Genomic DNA, 13,916 nt, shown 5'->3' with positions numbered 1-13,916 from the left:
GACAACAGGGTACACTTAGAAGTGTCTATATTTCTCTCTCTCTCTCTCTCTCTCTGTGGCCAGAGTCCCTTTGGGAAAGAATCTGACTCCTATTAATAGGCAGAATTCATAAGTCATGGTGCCATGAGACACTGTCTCAGTGGAGAATTCCATAGTCTCCACACCAAAGTCAGGTCCACATCAGTGTTGGATGATCCTATTTAGAGTCCATAGAAATTGTGAAAAAACATTCTTTAGTTATCTGAATCATTACTTTAAATTTCTGAAACTCCAGAGGCCCATGGATATCTTAAGTAACTTGAAATGGAAATAGTCCACTATTTCAATGCACAAATAGCATCTCCTTCCCACATTTCTTTTTTCTCAAGGGTTAAATCTGTTCCTTTGAGCACATTTCCACGGAGTGGCTTTTACCTCGGTGCTTGGTCATCTTCATATTTTCTTGGAGGTAAACACACACCATCGGTCAGTTGTCAAAGCTTTATTTTACTCTTGTTTTCTTTTGAACTGTATGCTGCATCACCAAAAAGCTATGATTTTCACTTTAATTAAGGTGGACCTCATTTAAATATTTTATATGTATATATATATTTTTTTGGGGGGGGTGTTGCTGGGGATTGAACCCAGGGCCTTGTGCTTACAAGGCAAGCACTCTACCAACTGAGCTTTATCCCCAGCCCTTACATTTTTGATACAAGGCTAGACTCTTGAATTTTCTCTAATGCTTCTTGACTTCTGCTGGTAGGAGCTTAAATGTGGATACACTTACTGATTCTGAGATTGGTTTGTATTTGGAATAGCATGCTTTGGCCTAAACAGAGCATCTGGTTTTCCACATTTATTTTACTTTTCATGTCCACGTTTCCTTGGAAGACTAACTTCCCTTCACCAGTGTAGGCTCTTGTCCCTGCTACATTTTCCTCCCAGAACTGTTTCTCACCATTTCCTCAAGCTCCATCTCCCCTCGGAGGGCAGTTCCTCCAGTTCTTTCCTTAGTACCTGTCTCATCCACGAGGGCACAGAACATCACTTCCTGCACGCTCCACCTCTTATGACCGCTGCATTGGGGATAAAGTTTCAACACGAATTGGCAGGGATACATGCCAATTCACCTTACAGCAGAATGGGTAACATTTCACATGAAGGCCCAGAGGACCTTCCCTTTTCTTAGCACTAAGGAGTGTGCTGGTGAGAGGGACACTGGTACCCTGAGAAACTCGGTGGTGGCAGTCCCAGGGCTGCAGGAGGAGATGCCATTGCAGAATTGGCTCATTGGCATCAACAAGTTTCATGGGATTGTGAACTAACAGAGGCCAGGTGGCAGAGCTTGGTCACCAGAAGACCAGCAGGTCCATTATTGTGAGGAAAACCAAACTGGAGTGGCTGCCAGGGAGGACTCCCCACAGAGCGCTGTGGACCAAAGAATGTGATGTCAGGGGTGAGACGGATGGTAAGCAAAGGAAGACTTACTTCATTTATGCAAATAGGAGAAGTCAAGGATGGATGATCAGGAGGCCGAAGGCAGCTGCCCAGTCACCAAATCATGACCCTTCAGTCCATTTCCAGACTTAAGTCAGTTTTCCAAACTATAAACTGATGACTGAAGGAAAGGCCAGGTCTTTAGGAAGAAGGATTTTACTATATTACAGCTAGCATGCACAGTAACGATCCGGCCAATCTGTCCCTAGAGGGACCTCTGGCCACTCACTTGGTGAACCACACAGAAGAGAAAGGTGTGTGGTAGCTGACCTTCAAGATGGAACCTGTGATTCTAACCTCCTATACTGCATATGTCTGTGTGGTCCCTGTCCATGCTAAATAAGGCTGAGATGTGTCACCAACAGACGAGGTGGAAGCCATGGCAGGGGGCTTCTAATTCTAAGTCATAAATACATGATAGCTTCCCCCTTGCCCTTTCTTAAAGATCAGTGCATCTGAGAGAGGTCAGCTGACCTCTCATAAGGACACTCACACCAGCCTTTGCAAAGGTTCAAGTGTTCTGGCCTCCTGGCAGCTGCCAGCATGAAGTTCCCAGTGACAAACCTTGGAACGGCATCCAGCCTCAGTAAAGCCTTCAGCAATCTCGTGAGAGGCCCCTGAGTCAGAATAACCCCAAATTCCTGACCCATATTCTGTGAAGATAATGAATATTTATTGCTATTTGAAGTCACTATATTTGGGAGGGATTTGATATACATTGATAAATAATTAGCATAGGGAAATACCCAAACATTTCAAGGACTATTAGGCCTGAATTGATACCCAAAGACCTGAAGGCTCATCATGGATCCCCTGATGGAGTGGGGGTTGGTGGATGGGGGCAAGAATATCAACAGAGTTTTGGTCGCTGTATCTATGGACTCATGGGATGGTTTTCCCCAGTTTCCAAATACACAATTGGAATGGACATATGTGGGACCTGTTACAACTGCTGCATTGATTATTTGGAGTAAGAGATGTTATAGGGGAGAAGGCCAGGTGGAAGACCCTAAAACTAAAAGACAATTGCACATCTCATAAAGAATGCCAGAGCTAGGACCCCGCTGAAACACTTAAAGAATGCAGATGTGATTATCCCCAGCATACCTCCATTTCATTCAGCAGCCTGACTCCTGCAGAAAACCCTGGATCCTGGACAATGACAGTGCACTGCTGCAAATTCCAACAGAAGTGGCCCAAATTACAACTGCTGAAGCAGCACCGTTACTAAAATAGGTGAACACAGACTTTAATATGTGGTACGTGACCATCAATCTGGTGAATGCTTCCTTTTTTATTATCATCAGAAAGAAGAAAAATTAAGTTTGCAGTCACTCAGATCAGAAAATAGTATATGTTTACAGTCTCCTTTTGGGCTATTAACACTCCTTCCCTCTCTCATGTATTGTCCAAAGAGTACTGACCCCACTGAGCATCCTGCAGGACATCACCTGGTCCCCTATTTCAATGTGTCATGTCCATTGGATGGATGAGTAAGAAGCAAGTGAACTGGAGGTTTTAGAGAGACACGTGGATTCCAAATCCTGTGTTTTAGAGGCCTGTCCTTCAGTCCTAAGAATCTAGTGTTCTAAGGCAAGCTGGGCATTCACTTCAAGGTTAAGGATAAAAGATTGTATCATGCAGTTCCCATAATGAAGAAGGAAGCATAATATTGGTAGGTCTCCTGGTTTCTGGGGGCACCTGTTTCATACTTGGGAATATTCTTTGGCTGGGATACAAGGGAGGCTGCCAGTGGTAAAAGGTAAAAGAGAGATCTGTTGAGGATCCAGGCTCTGTGCAAACAGCCCTGCTGCTTGGGCCAAATGATTTAGCAGACCTTAGGTTACTAGTGACATCAGTGGCATGGAGAAGCTTCCATGTGAGGTTTACAGTAAGCAGATCCCTGAGGTTCTGCAGCAAGGCTGTGACCTCTGTTTGTTCATTTGTGGTGCTGGGGATTGAACCCAGAGCCTTGTGCTTGGGAGGCAGGCACTCTACCAACTGAGCTATATCCCCAGCCCAAGGCTGTGGCCTCTGAAGTAGAAAACTTCATACTCTTCAGGGAAGAGCTGTTGGTGTTCTGCCCCTGGCCCCTCGTAGAGAGGGAGCAATGGACACCAAGTGGCCATTCCTCCAGAGCTGCTCAGCACAGCCTGGGTCCTTCCGACTCATCAGGTTATGAGACTGGGTGTGCTCAGCAGCACCCATTGCCATGACAGAAATAAGTGGTTATCCAGGGTGAAGCCTGAGTAGGACCCAAGGGCCAAGTCAGCTGCCCAAGCAGCCAGCCCAGACCTCCCAGCCTCGTCTGCTGCCGGGGCTCACCCTTAGCTCACTCTGTGGCTGCATCCGGCAAGGGCCACTGATCACCCATCGATGAGGTGGAAGAGGCACGAGCTCACACCCGGGATGGTGTATGTGGGTAAGAGCCACAGTGCCTGCACTATAGCTGCCCTGGGGTGGGCCTTAAAGACAGTAGCCGGGGAAGCCCTGGTGGACAGAGCTTCACTGTGCACTGGGCCATCTTCCTGGATAGGTCCAGAATGTCTACTCCCTCTCTCCAGGTCTCCCTCTCTTCCTTTCTTCCTGTTCTAGTTTATCACCACCCATCTATTCATCTATTTTTCTATCTATTTATCTACTCTCTAGGTATCACCTTTTTATTTCTTTATACTTACCTATCTATCATCTATTTTTATCTATCATCTATTGATTAGTGTGTCTCTCTGTAATCTACCCAATTTTCTATCATCTATTTAGCCATCATCTATCATCTCTTTCTATGTCCATATACGAATTTATAACCACATATTAACTTATCTCTTTATTGAACACTTATCTATCAATTGTCTGTCTATCTATCTATCTATCTATCTATCTATCTATCTATCTCTCTCTCTCTCTCTCTCTCTCTATCTATCCTTACTAATCTTCTACCTTTCTACACAGAGAGATTGAACAGCAGCAACAGATGGCTTGTCCAGAGGATCATGGGCCTGAAAGGGGAAAACCTGGAAAGTCAGGGATCGGGTGCTGGAGTAGAGGCATGCATATAGCTGGACCTGCGGCTGTGGGCACAAAGCACGGAGGTGTTTGCGTCCCATGCTAACGCTCACCAGAAAGCCTCCACCAAACAGGAGCTCAACAGCCACATCTTTTGGACCATTCACTCTTTGTTTTATTTGAAATGTATCATTTTCTGATTTATGTACTAGACATTTTCCACTCTGATGTAAGACTACTGTGCTAAGAACAATAACAAAAATAGCTTCTATTTTTGTAGTGTATTTGCATAGATTTGTCTCATTTTATCCTGGCAACTGTCCTGGGACTTAAGAATGACAGAAAAGTTTTTCCCTTTTCAGATGAAGAAAACTGATGCTCAGAGATTATAAGCATCCCGCCCTACACCATGGGGCCAAGTGGTGAGCGAGGTTCTGGTCTGAGCATATCTCCTTCCCAGGACTGCCTCGGGGTGCTGTGGGGGAACGCAGAGCAGAGTCGACCAGCAGGGGGCGCCGCCTCTTGTCCGCATCCGTATATCTGTGCTAGGCAGGCTGCTGAGATCAGGTCGACCTGGGTGTCTTCCGTGAATGGGGGGAATGGGAAGTGGGCTCCGACCCAGAGAGCTCTACCTCTTACTGCATCTCTGTTTGCAGGCCACATGGTATAATTGCCCATTGGATGTACTGACTCTCTAGGTCAGCTACTGCAGGCTCTGTCCAGTCCCCAGTAAGAAATAGACAGCACCCTGCCAGCCACTATCAAGAAGCTTAGTGCTAACACTAAGCCTTCCTTTCCTACCTTACAACAAGTGTGGATCTTGGGATGGAAGTTCGTTCACTTTGTGGCATGAATACTGTTTTCCGATCTGCCCTTAGGATACATACTTCTCTGGCAGGACCCAGTTTTGTTGTTTCTGTCTTCTGCCTTCTCATTCATTATGGTGAATTACAAATTCATGCCACCACCACAATTTTGTATTGAGTCGTCCCCGCCCCCCCCCCCCCCCCCCCCCAGTGCACTTAACCCAAATTCCAGGTCTCATGGACATTCTGGAAAACAAGACAAACAATAAGCAAAACAAGCAAAGCAACTATATGATGTGTGAGGTGTTGATCAGTACCATGAAGGAAAACAAAGCAAGGAAGGGGGAACAGGAAATGGGGAGCAGGAGGCGGGGAGAAGTCTGGGGATATTTGCATTGCAGAGCAAAGGTGAGAGAAAAGGCACACAGAGAAGGTGACATCTGAGTAAGGTGACATCTGAGTAAAGACTGGAAGTTGGTGAGAGAGCCAGCACTGTAGGCATTTGGAGGACAGATATTCTAAGGATGAGAAAAGGTAAAAGACCCCTGGGGAAGCCGGCCGGTGTGACTGGAGTAGATGAGTGGGGAGGGGAGGGGAGAAACGTGTTGGGGCAGAGAGGCAAGTGGGGTGCAGGTGCTGGGCCCTTGTAGAGCCAGGGAAGACGCCGGAGTTGATGTAAGATGGCACGCTGCCTCCAGATGAGAATTGCATGCAGGGGAGACTGTGTGATGGTGTCTTCCCCACAGAATATTCTACATTTTATTCCTTCTCAATAGCCTTTTTCAGGGATTTGGAGTCAGGGACCAAACACCAAGATGTGAAATCCTAAAGCCCTAGGCCCACCTAATGTGGAATGTGGGGTCACTTTTCTTCCTGAAATAGCCATTTCATCCAGCTCCTGGGGACTGACGAGGCGCATCCATGGTGAGTGCTGCTTTCCTGGAGGGCAAAGGTTCCATGGACACCTTGTACTGGGGATCAAACTCAGGGGCACTCGGGGCACTCAATCACTGAGCCACATCCCCACCCCTTTTTTATATATTTAGACACAGAGTCTTGCTAACTTGCTTAAGGCCCCACAAAGTTGCTGAGGCTGGCTTTGAACTCGCCATCCTTCTGCCTCAGCCTCCTGGGCCCCTGGGCTGGGATTACAGGCGTGTGCCACTGTGCCCAGCCTGGTTCCCATTTTTAAGAGATGGTTTTGGCTTGTTGTGGAGGAAGCAAGGGATGTTGATTAGAAGGTGAGAGAGGATGGTGGCTTGAAGAGTGTGATAGAGGTGGGAGACATGAGATGCGGGATTTGCTGATGAATGAGGAAGCAAAGGATGACTGCTAGATTTTTGGTGAATTTAGGTGAAGCCCTAGGACAGGAGCAGGAAGGGGTGTGTGTGTGTGTGTGTGTGTGTGTGTGTGTGTGTGTGTGTGTATTCCTAGGTGAAATCAGACAATGAAGAAGACTGACCACAGGACTCTGGATTCGGGGAAGAGATCCATCCTGGAGGTCATGTTTGCAATTCATCAGTAACAAGGACTCCTGGGCGTTCTTCAGTGACTTCTGTCTGTGTTGTATGATCACAGTAGTACTGATGGGAGGAGAGAGCTAAAGTGGACATGTGCTTATTGTGTACCAGGTGCTGAGCTCAACACTGTAGGTGCATAATCTCATTCTCTCAAATCCCCTAAAATCTGTTTTACAGATTAATGAAACCGAGGCGCTGAGAAGTGCGTTGTCATGATTCATGTTTGAGAAGTACCTCACTGCAGGGCGCTGGTGACACCCTGTTCCTCAACATGACAGGCTGCCCACACACACTTTCTGACTGAGGAGTCCCATCTTCCTCAGCCTCATCGCCGTGCACATTCCACTGCTGGGTCTCATGACAGGAAACATGGTGGACACAGACTCTGGGGACATGGGTTCGAGTCCAGAGTCTGTTCTATGAGATGCTTTGTTCAGGACAATGAGTGCACAGAGTGCACAGGATGTCATCCAGTTTTTCTCATGCCTGCTGTCTTTGGTTTCTGTCTGTTCCTTATCCAGTCACCAGGCAGCTTCTGCCAGCCTAACCCCTTGTAGCCAACTCTCATTTCCTGGCCGAGCCAGCCTGATTACTTCTAATTGTCTCTGACTGCTTCCAGCTGGGTCTTCTAGCTGGCGTTCTGTGAGAGCACACAGACAGCCCCTCAGCCATATGGAAGGAGATGGGGAAGGAGATGAGGAAGACGGAAGCAGCTGGTCCAAGTCAACCGAGTCAGCTCTGCCAGGCTCTCCAGCCCTCTCTGATTGGTGATGTTTTTGAAAGGGTTAACTCATCCATATTAGAGAACGGACCTTCTTTGACAAATGATTATATTTGTTGGTCCCCAAAGACAACCAACAATGTAACTAAAGATGCTCTTACAGTTATTAGCAATGTCTCCCCAAGGGTAGATGGGGTCTTGCTACCCGGAGCAAGCAGACTTCACTTGAGAATTTAGTGAATGATTATTTTCATGCATTCAACACATATTTATTGAACAATGACCATGTCTCAGGCACCGTGCTTTAGGCATTGTAGGGCAAAGAAAAATAAAATCACCATAGCCCCTGCCCTTAATGAATCTAAAAGAGAAGAAAGACATTCGTAAGAAATAATATGTGAGACATGAGAAGGAGGTGAGATAAGCGCTGTGAAGTAAGAGCACAAAAGGGTGATTAGCTTCTTGCAGCTCATTAGTTGGGGAGGACCTCCTGGGACAGGGAATACCTGTGCCAGGTGACAATGGGTCAGAGACAGCAGGCTGGAGGGGAACATAGCATGGGCAAAGGTGTGGAGGTAGAGAAGTCCAAACCTGCATGAAGACAGCTGGAATGTAATGCCCAGAGGGATCCTGCAGGTGGCCACAGCCAGAATTGCATTTGGGCTAGTTCTATTCAATTAGATATTTCCTCCATATCTAATATTAGGGCAATACAATGTTCTGTGTACCAATTTGTCTTACAGAAGGAGTTTCTGGAGTCACTCTTTATTAAACATGCCCATTTCAAAGATCAGGACCTGTAGTTCAAAAAGTAGTTACTAAGCTCAGGCAGGGTAGGATTTGGACTTCTCTTTGGCATTCATCCCAGCTGATGGAATTAGCAGTGAACTTGAATCAAACCCAGACAGCAGGCTTGAAAAAGATTTAAAGGGCCTGGATTTTCTTTCCTTTTCACCCCTTTCCTGACCTCCACCTTGAGAGGATAATTGAAACATTTTAGGAGAGAAAAATCTCTATTTCATTGTAAATGTCTTCCCCAATTTGTGTGGGGGCAGTTTTGTGTTATTTTTTCCATAAAAATACTCTGACGAGCAATCTCTGAAATTTGCCTTAAACTGTAATAAATAAATCTCTGAATTTTCATAAAAAGTTTATGTCCTAAAATTAAAATAGAATTCTTTAAAAATTAATACAACATTGGAGAAACTCCAAAACCTTTTCTGAGGGAAGATTCAAAATGGTTTTGACCCCAAAGTGACCCCACATTCCTCATTCATTAAACATTTGTAGAACATCTACTCTGCTGGCACTGGCTGGGCACCATCTCTCTCCCACGTTTCTGTCCTCTTAGAATCTGATTACTGAATTAGAAACATGAAAGCCATTGGAGTCCTGTAGGGGTAGACCGGGGATAAAAAAGTCCCTTAAGCACAGCGAGAAAAAAAAAAAAAAAAAAAAAAATTAAATTGTATCTTTAATGTGGGAAATGGGAACAAGGAGTGAACCAACAGAAACCACAAAATGCTCTGTCATAATAACAACGGTTGGTGATTTGTGGTACGAGGGGTTCAAAGTACCATATTCGAAAGCATATCTATTTAAAATAGAAAACTGAGGTTTCTCTGGGTTACTTTTCTGATGGGTCTGGGAGCCCCCAAGCCTGGATTAACAACAGCTGTGTGCCCCTCCCCCAGTTTCTCGGCACCGAGGTGGATCGATGTCATACTTGTTTACTGAGGAGTAAACAATGAAGGGAACTTTGCGAGGACCGAATCAGAGGTTAAGTTCGCGTTAAACGCGGGCTCCTCAACAGGTAGTATGTTTGCAAATGCCTCCCTCCTACCTACTCTTCAGCTTCGCCCTTAGAGGTCTCCTCATTTTTCGGTTCAGGAAGAGGCTGGGGATCCTGAAGAGGGTATCTGTCGTCAGAGCAGCTGCAGTTGTTTGTGCGAGATGAACAGAGCCACAGCGCTCGTAGAACAAAAGCACCTAGGTGCGGCGTGCGCGAATCCAGCTCCACCTGCACTCAAAGGCAGCGTTTCAAACGGAGGCAAAGAAGGTGTAAACGTTCACGCAGAGGCAGCAGACGCCCTGATTCCTACGTCGCAGCCGCTACTATCACGCTGGTGGCTGCTCCTCCTCCAACCCAGCCATCGGGTCTGCGTGCGAACAGGGGCACTGGCCCTGCCACCTCCCCATCCTTTCTTGGACCCATCCATCTAGCCATCCTTCCAGGGTCCAGGGGGTCCTACTGTGTGCTAGACTCCGAGCTGGGCACTCAACCCAACCCACAGTTCACAGGGTTCGAGAGCTTTTCCCTCCCTTCCCTGGGTGGGTGCGGCTGGTGGGGGGTATTTCACCGCCGAAAGGTCCACAAAACCCAAGCCCAGAATCTGAGCGAGCCGCACAGACGAAGGCAGCCCGACTTGGGCGGTCCGGGAGCGCGCGTCTCCGAGGCCGCGCAGGGTCCCCCAGTCTGGCTCTCAGGTGGCTCCACCGCCCACTTCGCCGCTCCCCTCCCCTCTCCGGCAAGGGGCGAGTTTGGCTGTTGCGCGCGGGGAAGGAGGGGCTACAAGGGATTTGAAAGTGCACAGGCTGCGGAGTGGAGCTCGCATCTGTTCCCGCCGCCCGCGACCGGATTAAATTTCTGCAAATTCAAACTGAATGGGGCTTTCTTCTGCTGCCTTCCAGAGGGCGCTTGCAGCCCGCCGCGCGTTCCTCTAGGGCGGGAGCGGCTGCCCTGCGCACCGCTAGGAGCAAACCAGCCGGACCCGAGCCTGCGAGGGCCAGACGGCTGCTGCGAGGGCGGAGGCGGAGGCGGCGCCCAGACTCCGGGACCCAGGCACCGACCGCACCTCTCCCCTGGCGCGCAGATCCCTGCGAACCCGAGCAGGGTGACTGTCATCAGCCCACCGGTTGGGATCGGGGGCGGGATCGCGGGGTCCTGAAAGGAGCCTGGGCGACCCTCTGAGGAAGAACTTCTTGGGGGCGGGTCCCGGATCGCCCCGTCGCCTGGGCGGCCGCTATTGTCTGCGCGCTGCGCTTGGTGGCGCGGGGGGCGTGAGCGCGGCGGCCCCGGGAGCTGGGCGCGGAGACCCGGGCCGGGCGGGGCCGTGGCTGGGGTGGCGGCAGGAGGAGCCGGGGCAGCTTGGGAGCCGGAGAAGGAGGAGCTGCACGCGCGGGAGCCGAGTCCGAGCGGCGCGGGCCGCGGGCAAGCGCGATGCCGGCGGCAGCGGGAGACGGGCTCCTCGGCGAGCCGGCGGCGCCCAGTGGCGGCGGCGGCGCGGAGGAGGCGGCCAGGCCGGCGGCGGCCTGTGAGGGAAGTTTCCTGCCGGCCTGGGTGAGCGGCGTGCCCCGCGAGCGGCTCCGCGACTTCCAGCACCACAAACGCGTGGGCAACTACCTCATCGGCAGCAGGAAGCTGGGCGAGGGCTCCTTTGCCAAGGTGCGCGAGGGGCTGCACGTGCTGACCGGAGAGAAGGTGAGACTCAGGGCCCGCGGGTTATGGGCTCCGGGAGGGAGCGGACGGCCGGACCCTGCAGAGAGCATTGCACTGGGAGTACCAAAGCATCGTCCCGGGCCAGGCGCCTCCCACTCCACCTGGCTCTCCTCTCCGGCCAAAAGAGGGGTCGAGCCAAACGCGCGCTCGGCCTCTCGCAGTGGCACCTACTGATGGGTGGTCTGGGGTCTTTATCCTGGGGATGGGGGGTGGCAACCGACTCACCGCGAAGTGGTCCACATAACCTTTTGGCTTTTCGAAAGGCGCCACCTGGTGGACACCAGGGCAGGGGGAGCTGGGCGCAGGGGGTCGGGGACTTGGCGCTGTCTGCGGGTAGGGGAGACAGATCCGTGTAGAGGCAAGAACAAGAGCTAGAGGACCTAGGTCTCCTGTGAGGGGCAGGAGGACCGATTAGCCAGCCATAGGGATTGCTTAGGGTCTGATCCCTTTCTGGGTTCTGCGGAGGAGCTGGGGGAAGGCTGAAACCCTACAGATATTCCTCTTCACCTCTGGCCTGGGGCAGCTAGGGAATTTTCTGCGCACAGATTTCACATAGTCTGTTCCTCTACCCGCACTTCTCTCCATCTGCCCCTCCCACATCTGTATCCCAGGAGCACCAGCCATTCTCACCCCAACCACTCTCCCCCCTGCCCTCCCTCCCCTCAACCCCTCAGATTCCTCCAGCCCCGGGGAGGCAGCTTCAGTGTACACCCTACTTCTTGCAGCTATAGAATCACACAGTTATTCCCGGACTTTAGAGGTTGGGAGTTGCCGGTCTTATCTTTGTAGAAAAGGGGCAAGCAAAGGAGGACCCCCTCCAGACCTGGAGGGACACCTCTCCAGCCAAGTCAGAAGTGAGATGACGTGAACCCTTGCCAGGCAGGTGCTGATGGATCTGTGCTGTTACTTGAGAAGAAACACAAGACATAGTGACTTAGTTCTGAGGCTGGGTCAACCCTGCCTGTGAGGCCATCCCAGGCAGGGAGTTGCCCAACTCTTGGAGCTACTCCAGGCTGCCCAGCTTATGTCATCTAAGACAAGATTACCCCCAGGCTGGGACTTGCTCACACTGGAGGGGAGCAGCCCCTCCTGGAGGGAGGAGGGGCGCTGGGGGCATCCTAACTGGGCAAGTAGCCAGAAAGCCAAACCCTTCTGGCCTCAGAAGTGGGATCCTCCACCCAGCCTGGAGTCTTGTCTCACTGCTTGGAGACCTCTGGTGGCAGAGGCAAACCGTGCTGCCTGCCTTTCTGTCCCTGCCTCATCTTACCTTTAGTTTCCTTCCCTATTTCCCCACTTTGTCCTGGAGTGCCCTGCATTTGCATCATCCTTGTGAATTGTCATTTATTTCTGTAGCCATTTTGATTGGGGCACCCCTTTATTTTGAGTGAGTGGGGTAAGAGGGAGTAGTTTTCAAAGACGCCTCTTGTCTGAATTTCCGTGTAAAAAGTGAGTATTCAATATCAACTCACTTCAGTCGTCTTCAAAGAAAAAAAAAAAAAAGAAAAAGAAAAAGAAAAAAAGCAAAAATAAAAAGCCAAAGTCCTCCAAATAGCATTCTAGTCCAAAGGGAACAAGGATCACTTTACTCCTTGGTTGGAGTAGGCTGTCCTCCTTACATATGGTGGGTCCGTTCAGGGCGCCTAGATGCCACGTTAATTGGTGAGCTCACTTCTGTCCCTGTGTAAATGGGTGGTTGAAGTTTATTTCATTGGAAACATTGGATTCTGTCTGGTCCTGCATGTTTCCTCTCTAAATGGAGCAAAAAGAGGGGAGTCTCCCTGCAAACCAGGTAGCGGCAAACATGAGTTCACACTGGGAGTACACTCACCTCCCCTGCCCTGCCCCGCAGCTTCTCTGGCTTTGCTCCACTTTCCTTGTTGGGCTGTGCCTCTGTTCCTCACCGGTGCATTTTTGCTTCATAACATAAAGCTCTTGGCCTTGCTGAACTGCCCAGGATATATTCAGAGCTCAGCCACTACCTCTAGTGCTTGGGTTCGGAGCCCTATGCTGGGCCCCCTGGAATGTGGGAAATTACCGCTCCAAATGAGGAGCCTGGTGACACTCTGGTGCTCAACTCCTCCGCCCCCACATTGTCTTTCTTAAATGATGATTCTCACTTCATCTTTGCAGTGAGAGGAGGTATTAATTGGATGTAAAATTATTTCCCTGGACCAATTGATTTGATCTAGTTAAGGCCCATGGTTCTTAGCGGGGTGGCAGAGGCCAGGGAGGGATGTTTATGTTAAAAAACTTGGTTTTCCAGCTCTGCTTCTCTCCAGTGTGAGAACCAGGGCTCTAGTGGCTGCAAGCATTAGGAGAAATCTGGATTTTAGTACGCTCTGTTGTTGGCTTTAAAGATACAAGTGTCATTCATAGCATTTATCTCCTAAATCCAGCACCTTTAATGCTTAACTAATAGATGTGGAGTTTAGCAGATTGTAGAGATTAAAACGTGTGTGTGTGTGTGTGTGTGTGTGTGTGTGTGTGTCTGTGTGTGGTGCTTGCATGCAGGACTCTGCTTGAGAAGGATCACAGAGTTAATGAGTCTCCATTCCCACTCTTGTTTTGGGTATTGCCTTACTAAATACAGACCAAAACAAAGGTGAAAGCAACCTCAGGCTATTTGCACCACAAGTCCTTTTTAAAAGGAGCAGGCTTCATCCGGGGAAGCTGTATTAAAGGGAGCAGATCTATGGGAGACCTTGATATGGAGGGAACCTGGAAGGCAACCCCCTTCCCCTATTATTTCCTCCTTTCTTGGGGTGCATACTTTTTGGATAAAGTTCTTCATTTTTCTCCTCCTTTTTTAAAAGACACAGACTGTATGGAAAGGGAAATCATGAGTATGACTTAGAAATAGATGTATCCTCCCGACCCACCCCTAATGG

At 49.5% G+C, this 13,916-nt stretch overlaps 1 protein-coding gene across 2 annotated transcripts in view; it reads left to right on the top strand.

Annotated features, from left to right (window-relative positions):
* The first annotated feature begins 10,154 nt into the window (after positions 1–10,154).
* The window catches only part of HUNK (hormonally up-regulated Neu-associated kinase), a 98,697-nt gene continuing 94,935 nt past the window's right edge, over positions 10,155–13,916 (top strand). The window contains exon 1 of one of the 2 annotated variants that reach the window (XM_079156426.1): positions 10,155–11,010. In XM_079156426.1, coding sequence (XP_079012552.1) covers positions 10,750–11,010 — 261 coding nt within the window. In that variant the 5' untranslated portion in view covers positions 10,155–10,749. The remainder of the gene's footprint in view (positions 11,011–13,916) is intronic. The other variant, XM_079156425.1, reaches the window with a different exon arrangement.

Source organism: Sciurus vulgaris (genome assembly GCF_902686455.1).
Source record: "Sciurus vulgaris genome assembly, chromosome: 10".
Classification (NCBI taxonomy): Eukaryota; Metazoa; Chordata; class Mammalia; order Rodentia; family Sciuridae; genus Sciurus; species Sciurus vulgaris.
Note: the sequence above shows the minus strand (reverse complement) of the source record. Positions and strands in the feature narration are given on the sequence as shown.